The sequence below is a fragment of the Silurus aristotelis genome, assembly GCF_946808225.1.
Source record: "Silurus aristotelis genome assembly, chromosome: 7".
Classification (NCBI taxonomy): domain Eukaryota; kingdom Metazoa; phylum Chordata; class Actinopteri; order Siluriformes; family Siluridae; genus Silurus; species Silurus aristotelis.
Window position 1 is genome coordinate 14,383,390 of NC_139580.1, and position 26,285 is coordinate 14,409,674.

General features: G+C 37.2%; 1 protein-coding gene across 4 annotated transcripts in view; it reads left to right on the top strand.

The window, feature by feature from the left end:
* Positions 1-2,226: 2,226 nt before the first annotated feature.
* Positions 2,227-26,285, top strand: part of dusp8a (dual specificity phosphatase 8a) — a 37,728-nt gene continuing 13,669 nt past the window's right edge. The window contains exons 1-3 of one of the 4 annotated variants that reach the window (XM_083547484.1): positions 2,227-2,574; positions 8,227-8,571; positions 14,947-15,085. In XM_083547484.1, coding sequence (XP_083403610.1) covers positions 8,341-8,571; positions 14,947-15,085 — 370 coding nt within the window. In that variant the 5' untranslated portion in view covers positions 2,227-2,574; positions 8,227-8,340. Of the gene's footprint in view, positions 2,575-2,706; positions 2,727-5,196; positions 5,404-5,469; positions 5,689-8,226; positions 8,572-14,946; positions 15,086-26,285 lie in introns of those variants that run through there. The other 3 variants (XM_083547487.1, XM_083547485.1, XM_083547486.1) reach the window with 3 other exon arrangements.

Below are 26,285 nucleotides of genomic sequence, written 5' to 3' on the forward strand. Positions count from 1 at the left end.
CTGAGAATGGAACAACCAGGAAGGAGGAAAAGAGGAAGGCCAAAGAGGAGGTTCATGGATGTGGTGAAGAAAGACATGCAGGTAGTTGGTTTAAAAGAGGAAGATGTAGAACAGAGTAGTATGGAGACAGATGATACACTGTGGTGACCCCTAATGGGAGCAGCGGAAAGAAGAAGAAGAAGAAGAAGAAGAAAGAAAGAATGAATGAATAAATGAATGAATGAGGCAGGAAAAGAATGAAGGAAGAGATAAATAAGGACACCAATGTTTTAATAAGAAATGGATTTATAATAGCAGTAGTGACGTTGGTAATTTGATATTTTTATACACTATCATAAATTATTCATTTAGATTTATCCCTGACTCTAATATCCAGATTAAATTATTAGTGGTAGTTTGGACTGCAACACGCTGAAACAGCAGATAGCATGAATGGTGGCGTAGGTTTTTTTTTTTTTTTTGCGACGACCTTTTCCCCATATAGTCTTTTATTCTTTTTGATTTCACAACAATATAAATTGTTTGAAACGATATACAAATAACTGAATGTTAAAAACCTCGTGAATGTATTAATAAAGATGGGACCGATTTGAACAATAATTGGTCAATTTTAGAGTCCATGTGTGAACAAAAAATGGCAACGAAAATAAACAAATAAACAATCAAACAAACAAACAAATAAATAAATAAATAAATAAATAAATAAATAAATAAATAAATAAATAAAAATACAACTACAGCAACTGAAGATATTCCAGTCAGATCTTTTGCACTTTTATCTAAAATTAATCTTTTACTGGCGTGTTTGGTTTAGATTTAGAATTGAATACAGACTATTGCAATGCATCTGAAAACATCACTGAGGTAACCTCTGGTCAGCTGGTGCTATGGATTTTACAGCATCAGGCAGTCTCATGTTGATGACTCAGCTGAGTAAGTGTAATCTGATATCACGGTGTTTGCCCATGAATCACTTCTTCTAACCCACAGACACTGAGACTTTTTTTTCCACCTCTTTGTTGCTGAATATCTTCCTAGTGCTTTACCTACTGGAAACCCCTGTCAGTGTAATAAGCTCTTTTATCAACAGCTCAGCTCAGAATCCCTGACCAGTCATTTCATTTCTCTGAATGAGAACTGTTTAGAGTCCCCAAAATGCTCTAATTGCATTTAGACCATAGATACACAACACAAAGAGGCAGTTTTTATTTCACAACATTATTCGGCTTGAAGCAGCACCTTCCAGCTAATTCATCTTTCTTATCACATGAGAGGTGGTAGGTGGTGCTATTGCTACTAGCTTGGTTTACTGTAAACACAATAACCTGAGGCACCAAAACACAAGCATGCTTATTATACAGTAGACACTTTAACTAGTCATGATGATCCTTCTTAATAGGTCTGCACTTTTAATGTAGTTGCATATTTAGCATTTTGTACTGAATGTTTGTGGTACAGAAGTGTTAAAATAAAACACAACGTATTTCAGTTTGTGTTTGTTTGTTTTTTTCTGTGGGTTTCTTTCATACCATTCCTAATAGAATCTTTACCAATCCCATAATAAATAATACATTAACATACTCATCTAAAAACATTTGCTGTTGTTAAATAGGATGTTTCCAAATTACTGTGATTGGACCAAATCCTAATAATATGGAGCAGGCTGAAGTATAGCAATGCAATGTGTCCCAAAATAAAATAAAAAAATCAGTAGTGTACATAGATTTCATCTTGATGTGGATTTTTATTCTTCCCGCTATTATCATTAATTGTTATTTTGTAGAGTCTCGCGTGAATGATTCGCATATAATACAAATAGTCCAATCAGGATGAATCTTGTTTTTACCTAAAGCACGGGCGATATTTATTTTTCTATTCACCGGTTCACCTCGTGGTGGCACTGTGTGACGTTTATTCCGTCAGTTCGCAGTGTATATTCTGGGAATAAAAATGTATACACTTAATCCCTGCATAACCGACGCCGCTGTGCTATAAATGCCTTGTTGTAGTTTATGTAATCAGTATTGATTGATATGCTTTTCTTGTGCGTATGATGCGTGCGGGACCGTGTGCACCGACAAACCTACAGCAGTGATCTACCGGCTTTTAAATCCCCGTGGCCCTTTAATCTACCGATCACGACGCTGACGTCAACTAAACCTGAGCTTTGGCTTCCTATTGGCTAAAAGTGACGTCAGCTGCATTTTTCCCCCTCCTGAACCATGACCTCATCCTTAGTTAATTTTTAGTGCCAAAGTGCACCTTCTCTGTGTGTTTTCTTTTTTTTTTTAAACCCAGAATAGCTACCATGTTGTAATTTCAAGATTTCTTTAGATGATCAGTACTTGGTCTTAGTCGCGACCTAAATACAAAGGATGAGAATGAAATGCACTGCAGAAGTCGGTCGTGTTGTTTGTATTTTTTTTATCCGCATGCTCAGTGACAGTAGTGTGTGAGCTCGTTCACGAGCTGGCTGGATCACTAACTACTGCGTGTTAATGGCGAGTGGCTACACTGTCTCATGGAGGCCAGCTAAACAGAAGAAGGTGCTTTTGGGGAGACCCTGGATAGTAGGTACGTATAAACAACGCGTTTGGCTGATCGAAATACGCATGCGGCATCTCGTACAATGAGCTGAGAGCGGGCTCGCGCTGTTTCCACTCGCGCTGGCCATTCGAGCGCCATCTGAATGCGATGTGTGTAGTCGCGGAAATGAAAATGGATGAGTAAGACTGATCATGACAAATTATTATTTGTTTTTGTGTTATCTTGGCGATAAATGTCTCTCTCCCCCCCCCTATTTTGTTGTCAGTATGTTTAAACCATCCATCAGTACCAGCTGTCAGTTTCACACTGGCTGCATGAAGATGCATCTAATCACATCCCATCAACAAATACATGTATTCATACTATATCATAAATACAGCAATAAAATATATCAGAAAATAATAATTTATTGCACGTTTGCCTCGCAGCTATTGGGTTAGTGGTTCAAATCCCACCTCTGCCCTGTTTGTGTGTAGGTTGGCTGTTCTCCCCATCCTTCCTTTGTGAACTATAGTCTCCTAGATTTACAGTTCAAAATTGTCCATAGTTTGAGTGTATGACTGTGATTGTGCCTTGCAATGGATTTATACCCTATTCTGGGGGTCCCCCTAATGTGCACTAGTTCCCTGGCTTCAGGCTCTCTTATGACCCTGTGTAGGTTAAACAATATAGAAAATGGGTTAGTGGAAAATATTCATCAGCTGTGCAAGCAAAGTGCTTTGAAAGCTGTAAGAGTTGAAGCCAGTAGATGTTCAAAATAAGGTAACCGCTGTTGTCAAAACATTTGTTCATTTAAATAAGGGTCCGGAGTTCAGCGAGGGTAGGTGATATCTCATAGGATATGTTTACATATGGTACAGAGGTACTTCATAGAATGACCAGACAGTCCTGTTATGGTTTCTTAAACTATAAAAAAAGCTGTGGTTATACTATACACTAGGAGAGGTCAAAATCCCATTATTTAAGTGAATGTTTTTGTCACCTAAAATGATCTATAATAATAACACATATATACTTTTCATAAATGGATTTCTGTTTAGGTAATTTTATATCTATATAGAGCAAATATTGTTAGATGAACCTGATATATTATGTCCATAGTGGTATTCATGGTACCTCATAAATGTGATCCTGAGTGTATGCATGCCAAAGGGTGCATCACAGCAGCTTTCTACAAGCTGGTTACCTTCCAAAGTGCCTACTCTACTACCTTACTAAAAACTGTGTTAAAATAATAGGCCTGTGACGTTTCTTTTCTATTTCCATAGCTCAGTCCATGACTATGAATATACATGTGTGTTTACACTGTGCTTTATGGCATTTTATGTGCCTTTTAATCAGCCTTAACTGTGGAGAAAATGTTGTTAACTTTGCTTCATGGGCAAATATTTTCATGCTACTTTATGTATATATATTGACATAAAACGTTAGATGACTAATATTCTTGTGTTGGATTCTAGTGTGTGTGTGTGTGTGTGTGTGTGTGTGTGTGTGTGTGTGTGTGTGTGTGTGTGTGTGAGAACAAGGTATAAGACTGCTGTTGTAATAATACATGGTATGAAATGGCAATGTAACTGGTCACACAGCCTGCACTTTGAATTATGCTGGGTTGCACATTTGTAAAAATTGTTAATGTGCTGTAACTATATCTATATCAATATATACAACATTGTCTGTCTGTCTGTCTGTCTGTCTGTCTGTCTGTCTGTCTGTGTGTCTGTGTGTCTGTCTGTCTATGAGATCATTCTTAGGCAACAGAGCATCATTTGAGGTTTTGGTTCAGCATTAGATTTGCAAAGCTTTTAGGCCAGTTGTTCCAAGAAACAACATTCAGTTACAGTTCTATTCATCTTAATATAAGGAGTCTTGTAGCATGCTTTATGACTGCTTTAATTATTAACAGGGACAGGTATTGCTTACTAAGCAGTACTAATGACCATTAGAAACATGTATATCTGGCATGAGAATCACAAAAGGCTGTGTAAATTATATAATGTGGCTCATTATAAACTTTATCACAATATTTATACTAATATTTGCGCTCTTCCTTCAGTACTGCATGTGCAGTTTATCTTCATGTTAACCAATTGCTAATGATTTAAATGCAGACCATTTTCCTTTTTTTTTTTTTTTTGGCAAACACTTCAAGAGCATTTCTTTGCTTCTACTGCTTTTTCCTCAGGGCTCAGGATGTATAGTGTGTTCTGCTGTATTGCTTGGCAGGGCAAAGGATTCATAAATATCAGTATATTCCAAATGATCAATAATACAGCTGCTCTGGGCACTTTGTTGCTTTTTGGTGATGCCATAGTAAGCTGCACCTTTGCTCCATGCCCAGTCACTGTTTTGAGTTCGCACTGTTGCCATAGCAATGGGAAAATCTCAGCCAATCAGTATCTTAGCATCTGCACTAGCGTTCACACAAGTCTTTTACAAGCGGTGCTTATGCTATGAACATTTACATTTTCTTGGCCAGGTATTAAATCTAACAGATGTGACTCTGTGATGCCAAATAATGGATCTTATCCCTGTGTGATATTGTGTCTGGTTTAAAATAGTCAATGAGTCAATACATCCTGAACTGCAGTGCACAGCCCTGCCTAGAGCTGCCCCCCCCACACACACTTTTTTTTCCCTCACACTGGCTGTGTTGTCAAGCAGAGGCAGCGCCATTAGACGCATGCAGTGGCAGCTCCTTCACATCCTGCAGGCTCCAGAGTGTATTCACAGACACACTTACAAATACACTGCTCATCTTCGTGTTGATCCAGTGAACAGAAAGCCTAGCTATGGCAGAATGGACTTTAGGCTGGAGCAAGGAGGCACATCATCCATGTGATGACAAGAGGAAGACTGGTGCGATTTTCTTTCCTGATGGCTTGTCATTTATAAATACTGTAAATTCTGCAGTGTGTCTGAAGTTTAGTTTTTTGTGTATATGTATGTGGCTGATTTGTTTGAATCAGGCACAGCAGATGGCTGATGGATGTGAGTGGTGCAGCGTGTGCATCCATATTGATGCTGTTTTTGTGAGTCTGGTTACTAGGCAGTTCTGTGTGCTGCTGCAGATCAGAAGAGAGCTGGGATTATATCATGGCGCTTGTTTACAGTGATCTAAAGTTACTATGCTGTGTTATTACGGTATGGAGAATAATAATTAAGGGCTATGCATGTCTAGAACGTGTGAGGCAATGAAGCTGATATAAATGTGTTATCTATCTATCTATCTATCTATCTATCTATCTATCTATCTATCTATCTATCTATCTATCTATCTATCTATCTATCTATCTATCTATCTATCTCTATCTATCTATCTATCTATCTATCTATCTATTAATCTGTTTTTAGCATTTGTTATTATTGATTGCGCTTATTGGTGTTTTGAACGATTGTGGACATCTTTGAAGCTGTATAATTTTATGCTTGTGTGTGTTGTCTCCATGCACCATTGATTTATTATTGCCATATTTTCTCTTTTCCACTTTGTCACACTGCATCGCATTAGATATTGTAGTTGCACCATGAAATAATTTACTTTGCAGAGAGAGAGAGAGAGAGAATGAGAATGAGAATGTTTGTGTTCTGCACGATAGACTGCCATGATGCTGATCTGGACGCGAAACACCTCATCTTGTCCATAGCTTTTGCTTAGCCAGCAGCTCAATTGCACTAAAGTGCTTGTTTTTAATAGACATTCCTGCCTTGTCCTGCTGCTCAATGAGGCTCAAAAACACACACTGATCTGTTGTGCTGTGAAATTTTTTGCACACTTGAGTACATTTTCAAAGTGTGAAAAATTCAGCAGTAGTTTTTAGGGATTATTTTTGTTCCCATCAGCATCAGTTTAGTGTCAGTGTCGGAGAATTCTGCCTCATCCCACTGAAAGTTTAACTCTTAAGTTCCACTTTGTCTCTACCTGTGTTTAAGTCTCTGGAAGGAAGGGAAGGGTAGAGCTAGCCAAATGCATGTATTTTTCATGACCGTTGTGTTAGAGGAGAAATGAGTGCAACATGGCAGTCAGGTGCTCTTTCTGATTGCAGGCCACGTTAAGCAGAATGCAGGGGTTAAACTTTAAATTTAACTGGAATTTAGGAGGTGGTTGTGGAGGTGGGGTGACTTTTCTTAGCCGAACCAATAATGTCAGACCTGTATGATGTCATTGAAAAATTATTGTTTTCAATATCTCTGTTTCTAAAGGGTGTAATTTAACTCTGTAAAGTTAGGCGACTAGATGTTAAGTATTCCTTGCTCAGAATACCCAGTTTAGTTGTTATCTATGTTGCATGTTGTCCTTTCCTGTTTTCTTTTCACCATCTTTTAGAGTTGTGTGGGAATATATTTGATCGAGATGGCGTTAGGAGAGAGAGAGAATTTTATTATTTGTGCTCATTTTACTTAGAAATTTGTGAATAACAGTCACATAATGAACTGGAGGGTTTCGTCTTTCTTGGGAATTGGACAGGTCACTCATATTACACTGCAAGACGTACTGTAAGTGCACTTGTACTCCCCTCCATCTGGATGACTCAGTGGAGTGAAGTGGTATCATAAAGATTGGGCAGAGTGCTGGAAGATCCTCCTGGAAGGCCAAACAAGATTATATTTAGGGAAGTGATCAGACAGCATAACCACAGACAAGTGGTGGGTTTGCATGCAGGATACTTCAACCTATTGGTTAGGACTTGTTTATTTTACTTAGTGCAAAATAACATGCATATTTTGTGTGAGCTGAGAGCCTAGAAAAAAGGTAAGTGAATTAGCTAGCCACATTTGGCCTTTGTCCAGAAGAACATAAGAAATCAATTCTGAAAGTGCTAGTCAAGATTGGTACCTCTGTTGGTGCTGACTTATCAGTGAATGATACACTTTTCTAAATCTCTAATTCAGCATTTCAGGATGCTTTTTGGGTTAGTGACATCTTGTGCGTTTTAACTAGTTAACCATTAACCTGACTGTGATTTACAGGTTGCTGGGTTAATGTAATTTTTTTTTTTATTAAAGGCTAATTGTGTGTTTGCCTAAATTCAGTAAATTTTTTAGGTGGTTTTGCTTTTTTCTGCCATTATAGCCCTAGAAATATAATGTGTGGCTTATAAGTATAAGTGGCATCATTGGTCAACTAGCAATTAGTGAGCTTCAGTGGCAACCAAAGTAATGCTATGTTACATCCACATAAAATACTGTGATAACTTTATCTCCTGTAATATGTTTTGAAATCTAAAATATTTTATAAGCCCCACAACAGTGTGTGCATTTCTCTGTCAAGTTCCTATGCAAGGATTTTGCAGTATTAATAATTAGCATTCTTATGAGCGAGATGAAATGAGCGGAGGCACTATGAGAAGCTGATGAACCTGTTAATGTAACAGAGCAGCATGCTCATCATCGAGTGTGCCGGCTTTAAAAATTCTCTGAGCTTAATTTAGGCCACCTCAGCCTGGTTCCTGTTTCATGAGTGAACAAAAGCTCTTCTAAATCTGACATTGATCATTATACTAACAGCACTAAGGAGTTAAATCTCTCACTTGATGAGTATTTTTCAATTGCAGTGCATGCCTCATGATGACTGTTGTCAGTGAGGTCTGATGATGTGTGCTCATGGAACCAGTAATCAGCAGTGCATGTAGAATTCTTTGTCATTTTTTACCAATAATTATTTCTCAATTTTCTCCTCAGGAAATATGGCAGCCATAAGGTCTGTCTTGAAGCTGCTTGGCTGATCTGACGCTTTCAGCATCTACATAGAGTGCAGCAGTGGTGTGGTCCTCCTTTGCGCGACTGAGCCCTATCATGGCCGGGGAGAAGAGCCGTCGCAGTGCCATGGACATTAAGCGCCTGGCAGGGCTTCTGCAGCGTGGGGCCGGTCGCCTGCTCGTCATTGACAGCCGCACCTTCTCTGAGTACAATGCTTCACACGTCTACGGAGCTGTCAATGTCTGCTGCTCCAAACTTGTCAAGAGAAGACTGCAGCAGGACAAGGTTTCTATCACAGAGCTCCTGCAGCCTAACGGCAAGGTCAAGGTACACTACAATGCCTGTAATTTTGAATAGGGCAAGAATTTTTTTTAAAGGTTTTATTACAAAAATTTTTTTTTTTGAAGAGTATGTTAACAGTATAACAGTTAAACAAATTGACTTTTTTACTGTTTGTGAACAGCTATTAAAGTGGCACTCACTGGTCAAATTCTTATGCATATACAGTGTTAGACATTACCTCTTGTAAGAAGTTTGGTTAAGCTTAATTTTTAACAAACACTTTCAATTGTGAATGGAGAGTTGATTAATGGGCTGGTCATCTGCCTAGAGACTGCACTTGGACTTCCAAGCACTCTGTGTTTGGGAGGTCACTGTAAGTTTATTGTTTATGGGTGATGCAGAAATTGGATGCCTGCACTTTCCATGACATTTACGTTGTATATGACATCATTTGTTCCATCTCAACAAACTCTCATGACTTACATTTAGGCATGTGGTGAAACTGAAATAAGTAGGGAGGCAATCCCAAGAGAAGCATATCTAACATAGTACACAAACTAGTTGTGTATATGGTCTAATCAGCTTCCTTCAGCACAAATATATGTACATACTGTACATTCATTAATCATGCAATGTAGTATATTGAGGATTGATTTTTTTTCCCTGCAGAACTTAATATACATAATATAAACCGGATCTGTCTATGGATATTAATGTGGTATGTGATCCAGTGTGACACTGACCTTAAGATGGTGCAGGTGTGAAAAATCTATTTGATTGGCAGTTCATAAGACTAATTCTTTCTGGTTTCACATCTTGAATTTTAGACATAAATGCCTGACCTGCTATGCATGCTGTTAACTCCGTTTTTCTCTGGTATTCTCATATGCTTTTTGTGGTTCTTTTTGCTGTAGCTTATTACTGATACAGACACCATAGACTTTAGAGACTTGGAAAAAAAGATCATTATTAGAGTAATTAGACTGTAGAATAGATGGATTAAAACGTTATATTTTATTCATTATTCAGCAGTAAACAATGCGACTTGGACCTGGGATCTGGTTTGATGCATAAATGTAATCTGCTTACACTGGGATTTTGTTTGCTATTTGGTTCCCAAAGGAAAGCAAACTGTCATCAGACCAGCTCTGCTGAACTTCCATTAATATAAAAAGTCAATGTATTAGTCCTGGGTTTTCACTCACTATCTTTGGTTGTGCCCCGTAGCTGTAAACTGTCCCTTAGTAAGGTTGATAACGATTCTGATTTAATGCATAGTCTGGATAAAGATGGAGCAAACCGGCTGCAGCAGGAGAGGCAGGACCGAGTGGACACTAGAGACTCTTTGTTATTGGCTAAGCATGACATCATCCTCTTTTGTTTGGCCAATGACAATGCGCAGGATAAGCACATGCAGTGTGTCAGTACAATCAGCACAGGCTCCTGATCAAACGTTCCCTGCATGCAAACACTGCTCAAGACTCCTGGCAGGGCCTGGGGCAGTGGACTTAATGTGAAAGCAAAGCAAGTAAGAGCCACCACTGCAGTTCAATGTTGCATAAAAGGAAGGAGGGCATTAATTGATGAGGTGCATTAATCTACACATAGATAGTAATGAGAGTAAGTTGTTCTTGTCATATTACTTGGTCCATTTTGGATTTTGGACTTTGTGGCAACAATTTTTCTAATTGTGTAGCAGTTATTCCTTCATTATTTGTTCAGTACTGGCCCTATTGGTGATATGCTACCGCATGCTATGGACAAATTCTCATTAGAGCAGTGGTTGTCGAAGTGGACTTGTGTACCTGGGGATGCAGACAACTTAATCATAAGTTTGTCTTCAAATATTTGCCTAATGCTGAACTTTGAAGAAGGAATGTTCATGTGTTTTTGTTCTTGTCACTAAAACCAACGTTTCATACACTTTGTCCCCATAACATGATAAGTAAAAAATTACTGACTGGGCATCATATTTATGTGCTTTGGGGATGTATATGGTGTTTAATGGGTTACAATGTAAAGAAGTGCAGTTCCCTGCTAGCATCACAAATGTACATGATTATTTATCTTAGTTTTATTTAGGCATAGTTTACGTTATACAGTTAGCATGTATGAATTGCACACTGTTGCATAATTCAAAACATTGTCACATGAATCTAGCAAGTCAAAATGTTTATAGGTTTTGCAAACAATGAATTTCTGATGTCAATGTTAAGTAAAGTAGCTAGACAGGCAAGGTGTAAAGGGCAATAATAGGGTTTTATATGCAGTGACAAATGAGGCCATTTCTCGGCTTATGCTAATCCATGCTGCCAAATGTTCCATTGAGTTGCTATTGACAGATGGTTCAGTAGTTGCCCATGGTGAGGACAGACTGCGAGGATGGCCTGGAGGAGACGGTGACTAGAGAGTATGAGGCTTTTGGCTGAGGACTGGATAGAAGAGACTAATGAAAATGGAATGTACCTCATTATCGCCTGCAAATTAATATTCCTGGAACTAAAATGCTAGTAGTGTTTTTTTCTAAGACAGTCAGTACCTTTCTCTATTCTGTTAGATATCATGGTACCGTTTCCTCCACTATATGCCTAAATGCAAATATGCTTCCACCCACTAAAAATGCAAAAATTTGACAAGGATGTTGTGATCTGAACAAGGATGTTGTGGAGCATTTAAGCAATGTCATAATTTACAACTGGAGTGACAACGTCTGTATTTACTGTAGAAGAAGAAAAACCAAGTTGATTGAAGCTAGGTGGTCCAGGCCAGCTTCTGATTTAAAAGCACTTCGACAAATGACCGACTGAGTTAAAAACTTGCTAAACTGAGCTGTAGGGTGTTAAATGAGCAAGGGATAGAGAGGTAGTGATGCAGGTCCTTGTCTAAGTAGACATACAAAATATATCTTTAAAATATATCCAAACATTTATTTTGAACTCATTTAGATATGTAAAAAAATTGTGCTACCCAACATAATGTTTTTAAGCAAACACACTGGTCCTCGAACATGAATTTTGACACCTGTTTTACGAGTTAGGATTTGCTGACCAGTCTTCAGAGGACACTGCAGAAGACAGTGATGTGGGTTGTCAACAAGTTAAAATGTAATAAACATGCTCTGTGAAAGGCAAATTACATAGCAAGTGTGTGATTCCTGCTTGACAGTATGTCTTAATGCTGTCACCATCCTATCAATATCAGGTTTTATATTTAGAATTCAAATTTCTATTTTAGCAGTACTGTCGTTACAGTCTTAGTTGTGTTCATACTTAATCTGTATTGATGATTTCAAAATTGTAATAAGTGACAAGAAATTATATATATATATATATATATATATATATATATATATATATATATATATATATATATATATATATATATATATATATATATATATATATTAAATATACACATACGTACACCCACCACCTTTTGGTGGCAGATTTGTATACTCATTGTATTCTCTCGTCAGTCTCATGTGGTAGTCACCCGGAATGATTTTAAAACAATCTTGAGGAGTTCTCAGAGGTAAGGTGTTGATTACTTGTTGACTGCTTTTCCCAACCTCTCTGGTCCAACTCACACCAAGCCATCTCAACTGGATTTAGATTGGGTAATTGTGGAGGGAGTGTTTCTTTACATAATATGGATTTCTATGGTAGTTTTAGCAGCACTAATTGACTCTGTACTCACCCTTTCCTTTGCACAAGACACTTCATGGTCTAAAGCACATTAAGCAGGTAAGAACTTTCACAAATTAAGTATTGACAACCCGTTGCTACCTCATGAATCTGATGAGAGAAGTTTGCCAAGATGCCAATAAAGCTAAATGTAGTTACTTTGGACCATCTAAAATATAAAACATATTCAGTTTTTTATTTTGTTTTGTTTTTATCAGCTACTGTAAATAATTCCATACATGTTCTTTCATAGTTTGGATGTCTTCAGTATACAGAATACAGTATTCTTCAGGCACTGTAGACACATATGCAAAGAAAAAGCTATACATTTGGCGGTAGGAAGCTATATGGATTTTCCTTTGTTTCTGCTTGTTTGCATTCGTTCAGAGTATTCTACAATTACTAATGAGATTGATCATCTTGGGAACACTTTATGAGAACATATAAATAAAATATGCTTCTTGTACATTGCAAGTTTGTGCTAGTTGCTTCTACTTGGTATAGCTCGTATCAGTGAACAGTGTGTATTGTACTTCTCTGTCTTGCTGCACAGCTGATGGTCAGGGATGATAGCAGTGCAAAGCAAGAGGCCATGGCCTGTGTGATGTGAGCTTGTTTTCAGGGAAGCTTTTTGAATAATGCACAAATGTCTCCTGCAGAGTGAGGCCATATTTTGGAACTGTGTGAAAGAGCAAAATAGTGTACCTCCTTACATCATGTCCTTAATATAAATTGCCTGGGGATTTTGTTCATTGTTAATTCTGTTGGATTAGTGAGATTTATAATGAACAAATTGTACTAATATCAATAGGCTGTTCTGTGTGTGAGAAAGCAGCACTACAGGGTATCATAAGGAAGGAGTGAACTAGTTAATTGCTGTGAATGCCAAATTAAATAAAGAGACGTCATTATATGCAATGCGGTAATTCTTTGTTTGTGAAGTTTTTATATAACTTTCATACATTTCGGCTTTTTAGCAAGGGTTTACGTTTCGTTATGTAAACAGGATCAGGCTGAAGGCCAAGCCACACACAGAGACTGTAATCCCCCAGGTGATGATGTCATCCAGCTGATTTAGCTCTCATCCAATTAAGGTGGAACACCTTGTTCAGCCAGCTTGGAAGAGGGTGGAGAGTAGAAATGTGATAAGACAACAAATAGGTGTAGCACTCAACATCTTGTATAATCACTCAATTCTAATTTCAATTTCTAAAATGATTCTATTATTTCACAAATTTTATCTTTACTACCTTACATAGTTTGCACTGATAACATAAAAAGTTTAAACTAATTTGTTTAAAATGGTATTTTATCTTCCCGTGGGCTCACCATCTGCAGGAGGGACCGTAAGGGACGGTGCTGTGAGGATTGGGCAGCAGTTGAAGGCGGGGGCCTGCTTAGACTGCTGCCCCCGCGACCCGAATTACGGATAAGCGGGAGAAAATGAATGAAAGAATGAATGGTATTTTATTCCAACTTCTATAGTTTTCAGCTGTGTGCTTAAGAAAGGGCAGCTTGGAAATTTGGCATTGGGGCCTGACCTTGGGCTGATGATGTCACCTGGGGCGCTCTGCCAGTCTGCAGCTAGCAAGGCTGCTGCGTAAGCACAAGCACGTAATCAATTTTTATTTGCTAGTCAGACACACCCTCATGGTAATTTGTTCATGAGTATGACAAGGTGTCAGTTGATTTTTATAACTTGCTTATTCATCTTGTTTATCTTCTCTTCACCTGTCCTAATCCATGCTGTCTGTACTGTATGATTTATTGTCATTTTGTGTTTTTGTGTTGTTGTTTTTTTTTTTCCCCCCAAAATTGTAAAGTACCCTTAGGTTTAAAAATGGTACATCTATTATTATTATTATTATTATTATTATTATTATTATTATTATTATTATTATTATTCCTATAGACACTGCCTTTGGTTCTGTTCATTCTTTCTCTCTCTTCTCCTCTGCCTGTATTATACTGAGTCACTCTACAGAGTGCAGAGCTGAGCAGCTTGATGGTCACGTGATTAAAAACTGCCTGACAACATTGAGGCAGCCGGGTTAGCGTGCAGCCATACACAGCTTAGTGCTGCCACTGCACTACACACACACACACACACACACACACACACACACACACACACACACACACACACACACAGAGGCACATGCACATGTGAACTGTATTTGTGCATGCAACATATATTGCGTTGCTGCCATGCTTGTATCTCTGCAAACATATTTAGCAGTCCTTTGCTACCCCTTTGCTCTCTAATTAGCAATGTTTAATTAGCATTACAACCTATCATTATAGCACATATTACCATTCCTCAAGGTAGGGCTGTCTGACAAGGATATAAATAGTATATTGAAACAGCTCACCTTGCAGTATATTACAGACAACTGATAAAACTGTGGTGTCATTAGTTAGATACTGGTTTGCATTTGATCGACCAAAAATAACAAGTATTCTTAGTATTTTATTATTTCACTGAACCTTATTTAGAACCTCAGCATGCTCAAAGAATGCAATACTGACAGAGCTCTCATTGGCACCACTTAATAGTCAGTGTATACGGTGTAAGATGTGAAGTTTTTTTTCCCAGCCTTTGCTTCTGTTTTTTATTGTTCCTGTTAAAATATTTGACACTTCTCTTTCAATACTATGTGTGTGTGTGTGTGTGTGTGTGTGTGTGTGTGTGTGTGTGTGTGTGTGCGTGTGTGTGTGTGTGTATACCTGTGTCCAGGTTGATTTGAGCAGGAGACATGAGGTGGTGGTGTATGACCAAGGCACCAAGGACGCTGGTCAGCTTCCCAAAGATGGGTTTGTCCACATTCTCCTGAGCAAGCTGGATGGGACATTCCACAAAGTGTTCCTACTTACAGGTACAGATGCAGCAATGCAGTTCGTTTTACAGTGTATGAGTGATTTGTTTTTACCTGATTGACATTATAGTGCGACTTTACCAACAGAGGGTGCTACTTGCATAATTTTGAATAGCCTCGACTTGTGCATTTTGAAATTTATCTTCTTCTCGCACTTTCATTTTTGTTTTCTTTTTCTTTTTTTTTCTTTTTTTGTGCATGAAGTCCTCAAGTGCTCTCACGCAGTTCTCTTATTATATCATTTCCAGTAGCGCTATGCACTTTGGCTGTCTATCTCTACCCTCCCCTCACTGTTCTTGTGCACACAGCCTTTACACATTGGTGACTGATTTTAGGCCTTGGTAATTATTCCTAACATGTATTTGACAGAAAGAAGTGCCCTTGCTTTCACCCTTTGAACTTTCTGTGGTTCATCTTATAACACTAGTATGGCATGACACTTCTGATGTCAGCACCAGCTAAGAATACACACTGACCAAGTGGCTAGCTCCTAGTACTGCTATATGTAAAAAAAAAAAATTGCTTAATCTCATACTGAAAATATGACAGAAATCTAACAATTAATTATAAAAATATAAAAAAATAAAGTATAAAAATACTTTGTCACAATTATTGCTTTCAGTGCTTTGTGCAACCTCCCATTCTCAACATAACAGCACCCATGCAAATTACAGTTTTTTAAGTTTACATTTATTCAATAACAATAGCATTGAAATCAGGCTCTTCTGTAGTTCACAGATTGATAACATTACTAGTGAGTTATTAATTATTTAAGAAAGTTGACCACATTATGTTAACTGTCTGCTTGGTGTCAAATGTGTTTTGACACCAGCAATGTGGGAAGTATTGGCCAGAGCTGATTGCCAAGTTTTTAACTTGGCAAAAGCAGAGAGACACCTACTCATCTTGTGCATGAGCATGGACTTTTTTTTCAAGTCAAGCTTGCTGTTTTGCAGAGGTGGGAAGTAACGAAGTACAAATACATTGTTACTGTACTTAAGTAGTTTTTTCTGTTATCAGTACTTAGACGTAGACTAGTTTAACAAGATAACAACGAGCAAGGCAGAAGGCAACAAGAAGTTTGGTTAACGTGGATGAGACAGAGGGAGTCAGCAATGTAAACGACTGAGAACAGAGACATTCCTGATCACCTGATCATCTTCATCTTTTCTCTGCTTGTGTTCTATATGGTGGATTTTCAGACTAGATACATTTATTGGGTAACAAAATTAGAAATTTGGTTATTATTTTATTAATTAAGGCTTTAAAAATTAACACATTAATAACACAATAATGCAAATTCATTTTACAGCACTAATTGCATTAATATGTGACTAATGAAGCGCACATTTCAGTTTCACAATTTTTATTAAAAATATAAATAAATATATGATACAAAATTAAAACCTTCAGCGCAACACCCGTTTATTCACGATGTCCTTTCTTTACTCAGATATATATATATATATATATATATATATATATATATATATATATATATATAATATATTTATAAAAAAAATAATAATAATAATTTTATTTTATTTTTTTTATTAAATTAATTTTATTTTTTTTTTTTTTATCACTAAACGTTTGTTTTACTGATGCGCCAAGTCTCGATACAAACAGTAAACCCTTTGGGGTCAACAAGCGCGCCGAAACGTTTTGTGGCTTTTTTCTGAAACGCTGAAACTAACTTAAATTACTGTCTTTTTTGATACAGAAAAGAACAATACATCATTCAAATCTGTGAAGGGTTACTTTTATTTGTATACACTTATAATAACAACAAAAACACTGTGCATTTGTAAAATTAAGAAAACAGACTGGGTGCGCTCTCTGCCGCCTCTGTCATCTCTTTTCACAGACACATAAATTAAACAACCTGAATCTCAGTGAATACTTGGCCTCACAAACATAATAAATATGTCTATTCACAGAGAAACAAATATTCTCTGAATAGGTAATTGATATAAAAGTTAGAAGAGGTAAATTTTCTCTGGTATCACGTCATTAACCGTCCGTGTGGAAACATAGCAACTTACTGAAAATAAGTACCCATTTTCTACTTTAATTATGTCTGCCGTGTCTGGTACGTAATGTATTGTGTCAGTTGTGAATTTGTGAAATCTACTAAGCTGTATGAATCCTATCCACTCACAGCCAGCAATTTCCCTTCTAAAGCTTAATGGCTTTTGCCTTTCCAAACCTCTCTGCTCCAAATATGTCAATACTGAAAAGTAACTCAAAGCTGTTTCTGTCAGGATTTAAAGAAATTTTAGAAATTGCAAAGCTGATCTTGCATTCATCTTTTATTACACGCACCCCTACCCTGTCGTCCTCAGTTTAGGGATTAAGTCACTGAAGTCAATCAGCCATATTGATGCACATGCATTTCTTTTCAAAAATCTCCCTTGAAACTAGCAGAGTCTAAATTTTTGCCTTGCTTAATGCCCTAAGCCTGCTTTTTCTCAATCTCTATCCTGTTTTATTCCCATGCTATGTATCTGCGGTCTTTAGTAAGACACAGTACAGAGTGAAATTGCACTTATTCCATTCCAATTGCTGCTGTTTCCATGCCAACAGAGAATGATAATCTTTAAAAGTGGGAGCCAGCAGGACAGGGCACCGTGGAAAGCCCTGGAAAATATGAGGTCAATGGAAGTTAATGGGAGACTCAGTTGGCTTGCAGCCGTAGGCATTTTTAGGGTTGTATAGAGTGGAGGGCAGCTCAGTAACCACTTTAAACAAGTTAAGTTTTGTATAATGGTTTGCTTATGAGGAGGGAGGCCCCTGGCCTGGACTGACAGGATGTGCCCTGGTTATTGACTGTTTATCTACTGCAAAGCCCTCTGTCTCTCCCAATACTGTTGAAAGCTAGACGCAGCGGGAGCATGCTGATTTCATTAGGGTTACGTTAAGGCCACTTCCATCATGAACACTTCTTGAACATCTTTGATGTGAACTTGAAAGGAAAGATGATGTAATCCCAGGGAGTGGGTTAAGTCCACTGTTTGTGGGCTTGTGTATGCTGGGTATTAATATTATATGGAAATAACATGCCTGGTTCTCATAGAACTTCTCCTGGCAGCCATGTTTTTATCCAGCACCTTGCTCTCCAGACTGGGCTGTTAATCAAGATTTGTGGAATAGGTCATGACTGCTGAGATTCTTCTTGTTATACTTAAAAAAATAAATAAAATAAAACCACAAATTTTTGATTTTTATTGCTCATATAACTGCTCATTTACTGCTTAATAAATGTTTAGCCATGGCTCTCACTATGTCTGCTATTTGTACATAATGTGGCCAGTAGTGTGGCCTGGTCCACAGGTCCAGACACACACCTGCTGGAAAGAACTCACGTCATAGAACACACAAATGTGTGAATACAGCACAGACTCTCTGCCTTCTTCTGTTGCCAAACCCATACTTCACAAAGGCATGTTAGCTAATGAATTGACTAGAGTGGAGCTATGTCAGGGGTGACCACCTTCTGCTGGACTGGTCATCATTAGAGCATTTAAAATGAATAAGATAGAAAGATGTCAATTCAGTATTTCTCTCATGAGTGGTAAAAGGTGAAATGAAGAGCAAGACAGTATGTGTTGAAACATTATCCTTTATGTATATTTGCATTTATGTGTACATTCCTAGTATACATATGCAAAAAGGATTAAAGCACAAACCCTATTATGTATCTGTGTTGGACACACTGATTACATGTAGGTGTAATATTTAGAGCAACTAACAATTATTTTGTTAATCCGATTAATCAGATTTGTAAAGAACTAAATTTAGCTTATTATGACCATATAAAATTCTAATTCAAGGTATTTATGTATAAAAGTGTACTTTATAAAATGCTAAAGCCACATATTGAGCTTAACTATATTTAATTTAGACATTTTATAGCTTATAGTGGCTGCTGGGGGATTTCTCCTTAGAGCAAATTCACTCATGCTGGGTTGTTTCTTTCTGTAAAAAAAAAAAACCCAGCATTTATGCAAGGTGAAGCATTTTGTGTAAATCAACATTTGTATTGTTTTTAATGATAATTACAGATGGCTTAAAAAAATCTATATAAAATATAATCCAACATTGTTTTGACTATTTTTGTTGAAAGAAATATATATTTTGTTCAGTTGTGATGATATAAGAATCTAGAGTATATAATTAATTAAATTTTGTATAATAATTAAATGATATATGCATAAATTAAATATACAAACATTGAAATCAAGCATTTGAACGTAGTAAAGCAGCAGTACATCACGTTTTAGAACAGATAAGGTACTGTTGTGGACAAATACTATAAAAAGTAAATGAAATGGTGCAAGGCAGCAAGCAAACATGCTTAATATATAGTTTCTTTCGGCTTCTCCCGTTAGGGGTCGCCACAGCGGATCCTCCGCACGTTTGATTTGGCATATGTTTTACGCTGGATGCCCTTCCTAACGCAACCCTCCCCAATTTATCTGGACTTGGGACCGGCACTGAGAGTGGCTGGGGATGGTTCCCTGACCGGGAATCGAACCCGGGTCGCAGCGGTGAGAGCGCTGCATCTTAACCACTAGACCACCAGGGGACCAAGCAAACATGCTTAATAAAAAATAAAAAAAAGGAAAAAATATGCATTGGTGTGCAAATGCATAAGCATTCACTGAAAATCACAACTGTGACAAAAAAAATGGGATCCTTTACTGCTGCTGTTATTTGCTGCTTTTAGATTTAGTGTTTGTTCGCACCGTTTTAATTAAATCTATCACTATGTTGAGAGCGAGCCGATTGCACAACCTTATGCTTGTAAGTCACGAAAGAACAGATCCAGTGTGACTCTGCTGAAGTTACAAACAGTTTACACAAAAGCACTTCATTACACTACAACATTTTCACATTATGAGAATTATACAGGTTTTGCTCACCAGGCTGATGTTTCACCTCCTTCTGTGACACCAGTGTGTGTTCATGTTTTTGCGCATCACTGTGGTACTTCCATGCCACACAAACTTAGCTTTGAATAACTTGCAGGTTATAGTCCTCTTTGTTGCGTTTAATATAAAATTCTCCCATACCTTTGATGATGAATTTCGCAAGCGGCTGTTTTGTCTTGCCGTCACGCTAACCCGTAAATTGTGCGGCCTAACTGCTCGATAATGGCATTAATTGACAACGAAATACATTATCGATTTTATCGATTAGTTGTTGCAGCTATAGTAAACAATCACCATATCAGGTGCTTTTATTCTGCTTGTGGTTGTTTGGATAGCATTGGATGCCATTTATACACTAATGCTGAAAATTATTTTTGTAAAGTCATGTCAAACTCCACCATGTCAAAGAACAAATTACATCTTCTGAGAGCTTTACACAGGAAACTTATCTTTCTCAAATAAGTTTTCAAGTAGGCAGAGCTCCTAGCTGGTTCTTCTTTAATTTTATAGAAAACTGTGTTCGGGGACAAAATGTACTTAAAAAAAAAATTTTGGTTTAGAATGACGTGTGTAACTAACAGAATAAACATTTGCATAAAATCTTTGACAGCACTGACATTTTCCGGTTGTGCATTTTGGCTGTAGTTGAGGACTCAGACTTGAAAAGTCTGAATAGCTGACTTATAATTGCTGGCTTATAATTAGCTGTAGTAAAACTGCATGTGCACTTATCCTTTCTGCCTCCAGAGCAATTGGTATGTTATGTCCTAGCTAATTTATATTGATAAAAACTACTTTAATAAGCTACTGCTGTTAGAGTGTATTTCCCATGTGTCCCTCTCTTTTTCTTGCAGTGTTATATTAATATCACACATGTGATTCTGCAAGTGTAGGTGTCTATATCCTACAGATGTGCACTGACTGTTTTTAATCTCCTCCACTCTGTTACCATCTGCCTGTGTTTTTGTCCCTGGACAGCAGGCTGGACTCTGCTGGAACGCCTGTGTGTATGTTTGCATTGTGTGTTTTGTGTGTGTGTTTGTGTGTGTGTTTGTGTGTGTGTGTGTGTGTGTGTGTGTGTTTGTGTGTGTTTGTGTGTGTGTGTGTGTGTGTGTGTGTGAGTAAGTGAGTGAGTGAAAAACGAACCAGGCCTTGGCACTATGAGCATATACTGAGTTGCATGGCTCTTGACCCCATATGCTTGCCTCGTGGTCACTCGGCAGGGTTTGAGATGCTTCTGGATTACATCAGATCCTCCTGATGTCACTCCCACTTAATGGTTAACACAAGAAAAAATATGACATGGAGAGGTGACTGAAGGTTACATATGCTTCAAGTCGAAAGCGGAATTTGACTTTAATCAGGCAGTGTGTTAAATCCGGACCGGTTCTTCTTCTTCTCCCTCTCTGTCTTTCATTGTTTTGTTTTGTTTTGTTTCATTTTGAATGCAATTTTGTCATTCCACTTCATTTTTTACAGCCCATGTCTAGTGTAAGTGTGTGAATTTGGCACCTGAGAAGACTAAATGTTAATGCCTTCTAAAACAAAATGCAAATTCTAACCGACTTTTTAATGCCCCAGTATCCTGGTCTTCACTTAATAGGTGTTACATCAGCGCGCATTTAAAAACAAGAACAGGCCCAAACTGGAACCAGCAGATCCTGGGTCTGTTTATTTTTTGTTACCAACTTGACAAACAACTAGATTGCTAACAATAACAACAATAACCCTGCGATCACACTAGCAAGTGACAAAGCAACAGGTAGCTTTTATGTAAATGTGTGACACAGAGGCAGTGCAGAGTGACAAGAAGACAAAGAGAAAAATGTTTAGGCAGAGATTTCTCAATTCTATTTAAATTAATGTATGACATGGTAAAGCAACAACTGATTGGTTATAGATCCAAGTGCTTAGCTATAGTGAAATACTCCTACCAGTCGTACAAAGCAGCTTGTTTTGTTGTCATTGGGAACCATGACAGCTTTGGTTTTTATGTGCATTTAGCCACCATTTAAAATGACAGAAGAGGTGTATTAAAATTCCAAAAGGAATAATAAGATAAAATAATAACGATAAGAAATATAAAATAAAGAATATATGTAAAAAAAAAAAAGAAAAGAAAAGAAAGAAAATCATTGTGATTTTGTGGTTCTTTTGTGTAATAATGCTGAAATTCTATCAAAAAGAAACACTGCTGCAAGCCCAAGCAGACAATAATGAGCAGATTAATTTCTGTTGGTGTCTTTTTAAAAATAATGGGCTATAATGCTAGTAGACCTGTTAATTTGCAGAGTGAAAAAAAGCTTTAAATGATTTATGTTTCATGTACGAATCTGTGTCCTTTAGTTAGTTAAGTCTGTATTCTGTAGGCTGGGAGTAAATCAAGCATTATTAAAAAAATGCAATAAGGTTTTGCTCAAAGTCAACTATATTATCACACAGTAGGAATCCCTGATCCAGTTAGGGTTTCAGAGCTTTGCTTAAGTGCTCTTGTTGTAAAGTAAGCTACTAGACCCCTGTCAATCTCCCAGACTTCCTGTGTCTGCGTAAGCCACTATCCATTACTGCCCCACTGCTGTGTGGTCCGTTCAATGATTTCATTGAGAAGGAGCCACTGGTGCCATTATGGTGGTGAGGTAAGCTCCCAAGAGGAGCTCATGTTGTGTTATTGTGTCACACACACACACACACACACACACACACACACACACACACACACACACACACACACACACACACACTTGCTCTCTCTTTCTGTTCTGAAAACACTGCTCTATTTTTAGTCCAGGCCTCTGTGGTCATCACATCTGGTGCCTGACAGCTAGTTTGTGCAAGAGTTCTCAACTGCTCATCCTTACATGTTTTCACTCAGTTTTTCTAAAGTTTTACAAAGGGTATATGACATTTCATTGGGTCCCTACGCTGAACTGTTTACCTTCATGCACACATTTACATATGCACACCTTTACACATGCACATTACTAGAACAGACTCGGGGTGCACATCGTTTTGCACAGAAATGTCCAGTCCTTCCTCTACATTTGTCCTCACTTTTCTTGTTTTTTTTTTTCTCTGCACATTTATTGGCCTCAAATTATGTCTTATGTCAATTCCCAGAAACTAAATAAAGAACTAAATAAATGTCAGAGGAGTTGGTGATGCCAAATACTTTCAGCATGACGTGAACCCGCCGCAGTCCTCTCTTTTCCACTGCTTTCCTCTGTTACATTTACAGCTCTTCCATTTTTCTCCATTTTGCCAATTTTGGCTCTTCTTTTCCTGTGTCCTCTTGCATGTGATTCCAGCAGGTACAAAACTATATGAGCACACACTGGCTCTTTTTCCACTTTGTAGAGCATATTGAAGTGCTGAAGGGTGAAATCACTGTGTTTATAGACTTCTTCCTTTACTTTTAAAATTTGGCCCTGTTGAATAGCAGCAAGCTGTTGTGAATACCCTGAAAAATTCATTCACCTATTCATTTTCTTCTTTTTTTTTTGTTTTTTTTTGAAAGAGCTCAGTTCTATATTTTAAAGCCTTTGCATTGGATTGTATAGACTTTTATGCAAAAAAAATATATTATTTGGATATCAGCAGACACATTTTAGGGCTGTAAATCATTAATGAGAATATTTACATACTTAAGAAAAGCATGCACTTTAAAGCATGCACTTTAGGTTAGAGTTATTGTTCTAATGAAGACAAGATTTTTGTAACCTATCTTCTGTTTGGTTACCTGTGTCTCCCAAAGTTGCAGTGGTACAGTTTCACAGCAACCTTGTTAGGAAGTCAAACAAATCATCAGTGAATTCCAGGAAAGTACAGCAAAACACAGGAATACACACTTCTGCACACATACATGCATAAACGGCCACTGACAAACACTGCACAGTTGATGTAACCCCACACTCATTTCCTGATAAGAGATCTTTCCATTCCATCCTTAGCTAAATTTGGACTTTCCACTCTGGCCCAAGGCCCTTGTGTGAAGAATGCAGACTTTGTCATCATTTAGAGTCTTCCCGATAGTATTCCTCCTCCCTTCAGCTCACACATCCTCCCAGTTGTGTAACGCTCTGGAGACTTCTCTTCTGCTCCACATGACATCATGTCTCTAGTGGTAGCAGGACATCTCTCGCTCTCCTTCCTGCTTGACTTCAACTTGGAACCAACAAATGATTCGAGCTCCTCAGGAGCGACTGAACTGTAAAAAACCAAGTGTAAATATACTCTTTGGTCATGGCATGTACAAATGTACAAATTATCCCTTTGTATAAACATTTTAACAGTATTTTTTAAAAGACAAAATAGTCTTTACCAAAATGTAACTTGCTGTGTTTTGCAAGATCAATTGTGAATTTCTGTGGTAGAGTCTAGATTTCGACAGAAAAGGACTCTGATGTCATGTGAAATCTCTCATGTTCACATCTGGCATCTTATGACATCTGGCATGTTCACTCCTCAGTGATGTCATTGTCACCCTTGTGCTCCAGTCGAGACCGCTCTACTTGTTCTAAGTGATTTTCTTTTCTCAAAGGACTAACCGGAATGAATTTCATGTTAAACAGCTCTCATCACTGCAGATAAAATTTGATACTCTATGCTGTTTAACTGAAATCATTCGAAAGCTTTCACTGTTTAATACGTTTATTTGTAGCAACAGTGTAGCTGCATATGTGTGTGTATTAAATGAAGTTGTTTTACACAGTGATTGCAGTGTAATGAAGCAAGTCAAAATCAACAACATTTGTTAATACAATTTTTCCTTATTGGCAACCAGCTACTATGGTGAGAAACAGGATTAACCAATTGGGATATTTTCTTATTTCTGTTTAAAAGCTATAAACCAGCTGGCTACAATTACTGCACAAGAAGACGACTGGTTGTAAGATAATATAAGATATTTGTATCCATTTGAATTAGTTATTCAAATCAATTTCAGTGCAACTGCCAGAAAAGTATTCTATGGCAAAAGTATTAATATAGCAGGATTGGTTAACAGTGGGCTTTAAATTGATATGACAAATTCAAGCCATAACAACTTTTATTTGGCATTCCCAACAGTCATGGTGTACTTGTCAAATTAAATGGCTTGTGTTGTGATTTTATTTAGTATATTTAGTTGTCTTCCGACTGAAATTAAATCATGACTATATTACTGGCCACAAAAACCTATAAAAAACAAACACTATTGTTATTAATCCATTATTTGATCATTGTCACTCTAGAATCTATTTTTTAATGTCAGCCATCAATACCAATATGAACTATTTATCCGACACCAAAGCTCACGTCACAAGCCGTGACAAGGTTCCTTTCAAGTTTGATGGTAACATTTTAAATGTTAATGTTTTTCTTAATTTTTTTTCTTTAATTTTTTTTTATCTTTTTTTCTAGTATGTCCAAAGGGCAAACGGTTGAAAGTGGAGATTTTATCTCCAAAAATCTCTAACATATGAATAAATACTAAAAAGATGAAAGTCTTAATTTTCGATCAATGTTTTTATCTTTTTCCTTTTAACAGGTTTTTTTTTCTTTCTTAAACAGGTCCAATTTCTTTCTTTTTTTTTTTTCTTCAATGTAGTCTTGTAATCTTGCTGGTTGAGATGAAAGTCCAGGCATACTTTTTTTTTTTCTTGGAATATATCCTGTTTCACTCAATGCGCTCTTCTAGAAAATTGAGAGTGAGAAGTAAACAATATAACATAGAAAGCTATATAACAATATAACATAGATTCTTTAGTGACCACTTTTTAGAGTGACACTGATCATGCAAAAATTCTATTAATAAGTTACGGTAAATCTAATAAGAGCAGCATTTACTTGATTAATAATTAACTGGATTAAGTAAAGTCCTATACAACAAACATGATCACAGTAGATTTTGTCTTGTAACATAGTGTTGTAACTATACAGATTAAAGATAATGTTAATGTAATGGAGAACTTCAAAGGTCTATGCTTGGGTAACTTTTTTTTTTTATATTTGCTACCTATGTGGTCAACATTCATGCCAATCAAGGCAAAGCTATATGTTTCTTACACTTAAACTATTGATACTTAAATCATGATACATGATTTCCAAGAAATAATAATAAAAAGTAATTATATCTTTATAAACCCAAAAAGAACAACAACTGGGGGAAAAGTAGAACCCTGAAGAATACAAGATGAATTGCAAAACCTAGCTGTTAGTCCTGATTCTCACCTCAGTCTTAATTCTCATATTGGCAGTGTTGACATTTGTGTCTCTTTAGACAAATTGTG